The 9,998-nt window shown below is 29.1% G+C and overlaps 1 protein-coding gene across 1 annotated transcript; it reads left to right on the top strand.

Moving 5' to 3' along the window:
* The first annotated feature begins 3,576 nt into the window (after positions 1-3,576).
* On the top strand, positions 3,577-4,725 carry LOC110715533. Its single transcript, XM_021894115.1, has 2 exons — positions 3,577-4,031; positions 4,248-4,725. Exons 1-2 carry the CDS (start codon positions 3,742-3,744, stop codon positions 4,537-4,539), a joined length of 582 nt encoding a protein of 193 aa, XP_021749807.1. The 5' UTR covers positions 3,577-3,741; the 3' UTR covers positions 4,540-4,725.
* Positions 4,726-9,998: the final 5,273 nt, after the last annotated feature.

Raw genomic sequence — 9,998 nt, 5'->3', positions numbered from 1 at the left:
TTTATTATTTTTTTTTTTAAAAAATTATTTTTTACAAACCAATAACTACCCAGTACCCATCTCATTATATTATTTATTTTTTAACTTAAAAAAACATCAATAAGGATAATAACTACCCATCTCACCTTTTTTTTTGGGATTTTTTCAAGGAATTGCAATAATTAATAAAAATTCAATTTTTTTAAAAAATATTACTAACATTTCACTTTGTCTTATTTTCTTTCGCGTATAATACATGTCGTGCATTAGCACATATACACAATTCCTTTATCAACAATTACTATAGCACCCTAAATCCCCAACCCTTCAATTATATGCATAATTTTTGGGGATTGTCCTACAAACAATTTCCACTTCGTCCCTAATCATCAAAATAAAAAATAAAAAATGTACAACACACTATTTGCGCGACTGACCTCACCGAACAGTTACTTGCAAAAGATAAAAAATAGACCTATGACAATAACTACGTAACCCCTATAACATAGAACAGGTAACCTTTATAGATTTAACACACCTACACTTCCCTAATCATCACAAGCTATTTGCGGGACTGGCCTCGCCAAATAGCTACTTGCAAAAGATAAAAAAAAAAAATAGACCGTATGATACTAACTAACTAACCCCTATAACACAGAACGAGTAACCTCTATAGATTTAACAAAGTAGCACCCATGTATAAGAGTCAACAGTTTACTAATATTCAATAGAGAAGATTTGAACAGAGCATTGTAAAGCAGATCAGACCATAACAACTCTAAAAAAACATGGCTTAAGTTACAACATCAAATCAACTTCCCTATTTGAATTAAATTTTTTCTTATATTATATATTTAATTGTTTCTAATATAACATATATCCCGTGCATTTTGCACGGGTACACTCTAGTTATAATAGAAAATCAGTAAAGTTCAGCAAAATTAATTTAAGTATAGTAAAAATAATTTAAGTTCAGTAAATATAATTTTGTTTTAGTAAAAATAATTTCACTTTAGCAAATATAAGGTGAAGTGAATGAGACCTAAATGCATAAAATTTAGGGAAAAGAAGTACCTTCCCAGCTTAGAATTTTAGATTATAAGTTCCGTTATCTAAATCATACTCCTTACATTATTTTATTGATAATGTTATTTGGTGGGTTAAGGAGACGATGACTCTACTAAAGTACTGTTTAGTTCACCTTAAAAAAATTATTCAATAAAAATATAATAATTTTTAGTTCAGTAAAAATAATTTACGTTTAGCAAAAATAAAGTGAGATGAACGGGGCCTAAATTATGACCTTTTACAATTAAACCAGGCTAGTCTAGTTTTGCAGGTCAAGCTCTTGGGGAATAAGGATGGAAGGATAAATGAATCCCGACCCCAACCTAAGTACCATGACTGTTAGGAATCAAACTCGTGACCTTGAAATCATAAAGTAAAATCCTAGGAACTACACTAAGTACTACTTGGTTCATCTTTCCATAAATGATATACTCTTTTCGTTTCATAATAATCGCAATACATTGACCATGCACAACTTTGACCATTAATATTTGTAATTATATATTATTAATAAGAGTAGAAAAACTTTTTCTAATAAATATACATAAAGAAGAATATAAAATTAAATTTATTGCATAGCAATATAAGTTTTTTGATAAATTGATAAAAAAAAAATAGAGTCAAATTAGACATATGAATATTACAAAAGTCAAAGTATTGTGAGGGTTAGGATTGAATGAGAAGTTTATTAAAATGAGAAGAATGATAAGGAAGAAATGTGCAAAACTTTTTCATTAAATGTGGATATTTTTTCACTAAATGTGCATTGATTTTTGAACTAATAAAAATTTTGAATTTTCTGAAAAAATTAGAACATGTGCATATCATGTTTAAAATTTATGCACATTGATTTTTTTTTTTTCACATTTAATACAAAAGTTGTGCACATAAAATCCTTCTCATTTTATGGACCTTCTCATTTGACCATACATTTTAAAACATAAAAGTGGTAGATTTTGCCCTTTCACTTATTCTAATACCTCAAGTATCAAATAAAAGAAAAGATATATACTCTAGATCCATAACTAAACCAATTAAACATGTGTGGTATATTGGAATACTAGTAAGACTTGTAAGATTATTGGAGTAAGAAAAAATAAATAAAAAGAATCAAATATTTGAATAAAATGCTTTGAGATGTATCTAACATGATAATATTTTTTATACTCATATATTAGTGGCATATACGATAAAAGTTTAATCATGTCAAGATACATAATCACAATATTAAACTTAACTGATAAAATTTCAAACATGTATCATCAAGTACTTCATAAGTTCGTATATTAAATGAATAGAACATATTTATATGCTAAAAAAAGTCCTTTTTCATTAAAATTAGATAACATTCTCAAGCTTGACTTGAAACAATGGTTAACTCTAAAATTCATCCAAGAGAAAGCATTCAAAACCATGCCTTAGAAAAACACATATTATGGGTCAACATAGATTTGAACAACGCGGCATAAGACATAGTATTTCAATATGTTAGGATTTCTATCCATGCATTTTAATATTAGGACGACATAAAATTATGGTTATATCAATTATTATAATTTATCCAAAAAAAAAATTAAAAAAAAAATCCATACCATACTTTTGAATATTTGATAGGTGACCTATAACACTACAAAAATAAATGGTCGGCGAGCAAGCAAAGGTGACTCGGATATAGCCGATAAAGCTTATCCTTTCATAGTATGCAATTAATTATTATCAAATGTTTTGCGAGGTCTAATATAAGCAACTCATACATCCACAAACCCCACATAGATAGGATAATATGGAATCTATAAGATAAGGTTTTTTATTTATTTCAAAAGAAAAAGTTCCTTACTCCCAAATTTACATGAGGGTACATGATGCTTCTTGTATATCCTTAAGTTTTCTGGGAATTAATTCTCTATTTTGACTTTAACGCCTGTTAATAGTTGAATTAATTTTTTATTTTGACTTTTACTCCTGTTAATAGCATGTTACTATGTTAGTTATCTATTACATATAATTTTTTTAAAATTTAATATTAAAACTAATTTATAGCTATATTTTGAAATGATAACATTTAAAATATTTTATACAAAGTTTATTTGTAAAAATTTATTAGAATTAATGTATAAATAATGAAAAAGTCTATATAATAGTTTACCTATCAAAATTAGTTATAACATAATAATAAGTGCAAGATTAATAATCTTACATTTTCACCTTTTAAAGTGTCTAGGATAAGTCTATCCCATAACCTTAAAGTCATAAAATACAAATCTAATCTTATCAATAGACCAAACCCATATTTGGTTGGTATTAATATCAGTTGATCACTCAATCAAGCCAATCAAGAAGATCAACAAAAGAAATAAATACACGTGGCATGATCATGTTGGGTGATATGTTACTTGGTCCGTGTTACTTGGTGTCACCTTATCACCTCTTAGGAAGAGGCCAAGACAACAATCATCGTTAGACATGTGGCATAAATCATGTGGATATATATATTATATTATAAATATGCTCCCATAAAAGATTCAATCTTATATTTTGTTGTTGTATTATTAATACTATCTATTATAAACACAAATAGTATATATTCTCATCTCTCACCATTCCTTTCTATCATTATTGTTATTATTATTGTTATTTTTCTCTCTTCTTTTATTCTCTTTCTCTCCAAAAACATACAGAAATTAACACAAGAAAATGGAAGCATCACAATTTTTGAGATTTTATCATATAGATGAAGATCACAAGTTCATGAATAACATGATGGGAGAAAATCATCATCATCATCATGATGGTAAGTATGATCATCATGATGATACATACATCAGTGAATCATCAAGTTCATCCTCCTTTGAAGACTCAAACAACTCTAAGGAATCATCTTCATCGGATTTGCTTGATGATGCATCATCAACATCATCATCACCATCATCACCAAATGGACCCTTGTATGAATTATCCGACCTCATGAACCAACTTCCCATCAAGTAAGTTCCTTTATTTTAGGCCTTGATCAATATTAAAATGTGTGCTAAACGAGATCCTCTCCTATTACTAGACGGTCCACTTATTAAAGAATTTCAAAATTTTATACTCATTTTTTCTCTCTATTTTATGTCAATACTTAATATTTATTATAGCGAAATTATTGTGATGATATGATCCATGACATATTTACTTATCGTGTTTATTGTTATTATTAGTTTTTTCAGGAGAGGATTATCAAAGTTTTACCAAGGGAAATCACAATCATTTACGTCACTAGCAAAAGTGGCAAGCTTAGAAGACCTTGCAAAGAAAGATACTCCTTATCAAAGAAGATTAAAAGCATGTAAAAGTTATGGAGGTGGTTTAAATAATTATAAATCATATACTCTACCAAAATCTGGCATATCAAAGAAAAATTCAAAGGGTTCTTTATCAAATTTATCGTGTTTAACTAGGAAAGGTAGTTTTTGTAGACCTCCTCTAAGTCCTGTACAAAGTACCTTTTAATTTCGTTTTAACTTTTAATTTCAAAATTACTTATGAATTAAGTTATGATACATATAGAATTGGAGCCGAGTTTATGTGTTTGATCGATGAACATAGATACAGTGTTCAAATATACTTTGTATAATACGTTACATTATTTATTCAAATTAATTGAGGTTATCAAAGGCGAATTGGTTGGTTTATGAATGATATGATTTTGATTTTAATATATATCTTCAATCGATCCATCTTTGAGCTAGAACAGCTAATTGTTTACATAAACAACTTAATTAATTATATTATGATCCCATGGTATAGATGTATAATGCATGATTGCATAGTAATCTTTTGACAGCTTTTTATTATGATCTTTGAACTAGATCATAAAGATCTACTTAAACGATATATATTTTGGTAAAGAGATTAAGTTTGGCAGATGTACAACTATTAACTTATAACTATACAATACATCATACATGTGATCAAGCCAAACAATATTACGTAGTATTTAGCGAAAATTTATCATAATCTTGCCAAGGAAAATATGAAGGAGTGATATTTTCGAACACAATTTCTTTGGCAAACATCATAATATAACTTGCCTGGGAAAAATCTTTTCATAATATAAGCGTTTAAGTTTAATTTTCTAAACATTGAAAAGGGTTTTTGGTTAACGCACAAAAAAAATATAGTACCGAGTAACTTTTTTTAATTTAATAAGATTTGTTTATCAAAATTGATTGAAAATTTAATTGCTTACCAAAACTGAAAACTTCAAGCACAATTCCAATAAACTAATAAAGTATTGTGCTATTGTTAGAGATACTACCGGATGATAACTTATCTTATATTTTGGTAATATCTCATATTGTTGCGAATTATTACGTGACATACACACAATCAAGTAGGATATCAACTAAATTCCCTTGTGTCTTTGAAACACAATCACACAACACATCTAATACAAACCGGATGAATTCACTAATACGAGTGATAGAGTATAAAATCAATTTTTGGGCCTCAACTAATTAACTTAAAGGCGTTTAATTTTTAGTTGAAATGAAAATATATATGATATCCAAGAATAATCAATGATATAAAGGTAATGGGTTCAAATCTCATCCACTCCTCCTTTCAAGTGAAACATTAAGTTGGCATTGGGTATAACGGGGCCCATGTTGCATTCACATTTTTAATCCAACCGGCTCTCATGTAACAGGGCATGGTCAATAAGTAATAAGCTAAGTATAAAGAAGAATATACCCAACACTAAATCAACCGTACATATACAAATGAATAGTATGTAATATGGATTAAATAGCTTCATAGAGAATTTAATTTTCGGCCTCCATGGAATATATCTAGGTATAAATAACAAAAGATGTCTTTTTGATTAATTTATTATTTAATTTTCTGTATTTAGTGCGTCTTGTATACGGCTGGTCTCACCGTATGACCGCTTATAAAAGATCAAAGTAAACCTTAAAGTATTAACCGAGTAACCCCTATAACACTAACAAAGTAACCCTAAACACTAACCGGGTAACTCCTGTAACACTAATAAAGTAACCCTCATAATGACTGGCCACACGATGTGGTCAGCCACATATAAGAATTTGTGTTTTGTATATATGGCGGGGTTCAAAAGACCATTATATGTGGGTACCTTTTATATTTTATCACTTTGAAAATAATGAGAGTTAGATGAGATATGAACCCGTGGTCTTTTTATTGTGAAGAGTTTGTTAAACCATGATATATGATTAACTCAACCAAAAGATTAGGCTTTAATTAAAGTATTAGGATTTATTTCTTTCAATTTTTTTTTTTTTTGACAATAGCATTTCTTTCAATTTTGGTGAGAGGGAGAAGGGGAGAGGCAATATCTAATTGTTAAATTTGGCCATTTTCCAATCCATGGTTTTTTTTCCAATTGATGGTTTAATGTGTATGATTTATAAAAAATAGAGTTCTTGGTTTTTCTTTATGTATTTTATTATTATTTTACATAAATTAATTTATCTATCAGGTTCATAAAAAGCAATTTACTTTTTAAAATATTCATTATAATTGTTCTTATATGAAAAGAATTATGTTACATCAAAAATTTCCCTTAAAGTGAGACATGTAAAACATTCACATCAAATTTTCAACTAACTTTCAAAATAAAATTCCAAATGTTGAATAAATTGGGCTAATATTCTTAATTTAATTCCAACATGTCACATATGCGAATCCTGAATACCCTAGTAAATTCAGCCATTACAATTACGATTTGGGAGAGTGAAAAAAAAAAAGAAGAAAACAAAAAAGATTGAAGGTAAGAAAGTCAAAGAGGAAACATGACTAAAAATGTCCAAAATCTTGTCACTTACTTTGATTTGATGTGATTATATCTAGATAACGAATTTTTCTCTTCAACTTGTTTTAGATACTTATTACTTATTTTTCAATAAACTCAGATTAAATCAGACCAAATTAAACTAAGGCATTCAGAATAGATCATAATTTTCAATTATCATTTACTTATCGTTAAATATCGTTAATTGCGTATTAAATTTTTTTAAAAAGTACATATTTGAAAATTTTGTAATGAGACAATTCCAACAAAATCCATTTTGATTATGTTTTTCTTTATACATTAATACTAATATACGGTCAAAATTTAGTCAAATTATTAAATTAAATTAAACCATATCAGATAATAAATTCATATCAGATCATATTATATCTTATTAAAATCAAACCACAACTCTTTGTTACAGGTGGCGTGAACAAGTTCTATAAAATGAACATTTTTCTTAGGCTGCAAAGCGGAAATTGTTGCGCAAGTAGTACAAGCACACAGGTTTTGAATGTCAAATGTGAAACTTCAAGCCACCAACAAGATTTAAAATTTTATTAGGAAATTTCAAAGACAATCTGTAAAGTAAAGAAAATAAGTGGTGATCACTCATTGGCCGTTAAGTAATCTTAAAATTATAAAAATTATATAGATTATTTCTGTTATGAAATTCATTTTTGGAATAAATCTAATGGTCCATCAAAATCGAACTATTAGCCATCAAAAAATCTAATTATCTAAATGTACTACATATACTACGTAACTTTTTTGCAAAATTATTTAATAATTCAGATTTTTTAAGTGATTGTGTGTCGTGTACTCGTGTGGGTCGTATTAATGAGTCATGACATTTTATCCAAAAAAAAAGACATAACTAGGGGTGTCAAAAACTTACCCGGCCCGAAAGATTTACTTGAAACCGAACTGTTTTTGAACTAGTTGAACCCGAAAAGTTTTTCATCCAAATCGGTGAAATCAACCCGAAGTTAACTTAAAATCGATTTTACCCGGAAATTTACGATCTAAACCCAATTTGGTATCAACTCATTATTTATCCGAAACCAATAAAATCCGACAATTCAAGACCTGGATTCGATTTAACCTGAAACGAAATCTACCCAAAACCATTTATACCCGAAAAATACCTCATTTTACCCGACTTTTTTTTTTACCTGATTCAAAACTACTCGCAATCCTACTAACCTGACCCAAAACTTATGAGTTAATTAGTTAACAATTTTTTTTATTATATTGGAGATGGTGGATTTTAAATATAAGTGTAGTTAATGAGGGTTATGTTTAATTGTTAGTAGAAAAGAGAAATTCTACTAACAATTAAAAATGGGGTTCATAGGAGTGAAAGATAATAAAATACTTGTATAGAAAAAAGCTCTATAATGAGTTTAAAATTACATGATTGATTTGAATTGAGATCTAACCGAATTCGAAATGATTTGATTCATAGTCTATTAAATCAATTTTGACCCAAATAAACCCAATTAAATTCGAATCCGAGCTTAATTGAACTCGATATGACTCGACCCGAATTTGACTTGACCCGAATTCGATTTGTACCTGATCATACCTTGACCCACCTTTGACTCGAATATAATTAAGCTTAATCCGACTTGATTTGGTTTGTTAGGATAAAATGAGCCGTCATTACCCGATCCAAACACACTGACCCATCGTGGGTTAACCCAAACTCTATCTGAGTACCCGATTTGACACCTCTATACATAACTGACATATTTAGAGAGTAAAATGATTTTTTCTTGAATTAGAGCTTGTTTACATTTACAGAACTGAGCTGAACAAAGCAGAACTAAACTTATTAGAGCTGAGTTGTACTGAGCTGAACTAAATAGAGCTGAAATGAATATTTTATAAAAGAATGAAATTAGGAACTGAACTGAACTGAACTGATTGGAGCTAAACTGAACTGGACTGAACTGAAATAAACTAAACTGAATTGAATTAAACTGAACTTAAACTAAAGTGAACGGACAATTAATCAAATATTATTACCATTTCAGAGACAATGGATGTTTGGAGATCATTAAACCCATATAGGCCATAAAGCATAGTCCCTATTCAGTTATTTGCAGGACTAACATTTGCTGGTACATAATTTTTTTTTTTTAATTATAATATTTATTTAATTTTTTAACAAGCGTGGAAAACAACTCTATTGACATCTCTAACATGTAGTGTTGTCAAATTTCAAACCGAAATCGTTTAATTGTCCGAAACAAACCGATTCAAATGAGAACCGAACCGATCAAAAATCATTTTTTTGAAACCAAAAACCGACCCGAACCGTATGTGAATGAACCCGAAACCAAACCGATCTGAATTACGTTACAGTGTATAAGAACCAAACCCGTTAATGAACCGAACCAGTTCTAAACCAAACTGAAATAAAACTTAACCGAAAAAGAACCGAACTGTTTCTAACCAGAAACCGCTTTCAACCCGAAACCGTTTGAGCCGAGAAAAAAATCGTTTACACCAAATTGTTTATAAACCGAACCGCTTGCAAACCGAATCGTTTATGAACCAGACCGTTTATAAACGAATCGGCTACAAACTGCTTGCTATGAAGAGAATATTAAAATCAAGTTAGAATGTGTCTTTAATGAAATTCAATTATTATAGTACAAAAATTCTTCCTGCCAAATTAATATTTATTGAAAATTTATTATCATAGTATAAAATGTATTCTTGCCAAATTATTATCATAATATAAAATATTTTCCTGCCACTAAAAATCCTCATGCCATAAAGTGAACCGAAAAAGAATCGAACCAGTTATAAATTGAACCGAAAAAGAACCGAACCAATTATAAACTGAATCGAAAAAGAACTGAACTAGTTATAAATTGAATCAAAAAAGAACTGAACTGTTTCTAACCCGAAACCGTTTCCAACCCGAAACTGTTTGAACCGAGATAAAAACCGTTTACACCGAACCGTTAACAAACTGACACCCGTCTGCACCGAACGTTTACTACCCGGAATGTTTACAACCCGAACCGAATTAAAACCGCTCAAGAATAAACCGAAACCGAATCTAACCGATAACTATTTAAACCGAACTGGAACCGTTCGCGAGACACTTAAACCGATTTCAAAC

Source organism: Chenopodium quinoa, unplaced genomic scaffold (genome assembly GCF_001683475.1).
Source record: "Chenopodium quinoa cultivar QQ74 unplaced genomic scaffold, ASM168347v1, whole genome shotgun sequence".
NCBI lineage: Eukaryota > Viridiplantae > Streptophyta > Magnoliopsida > Caryophyllales > Amaranthaceae > Chenopodium > Chenopodium quinoa.
Note: the sequence above shows the minus strand (reverse complement) of the source record. Positions and strands in the feature narration are given on the sequence as shown.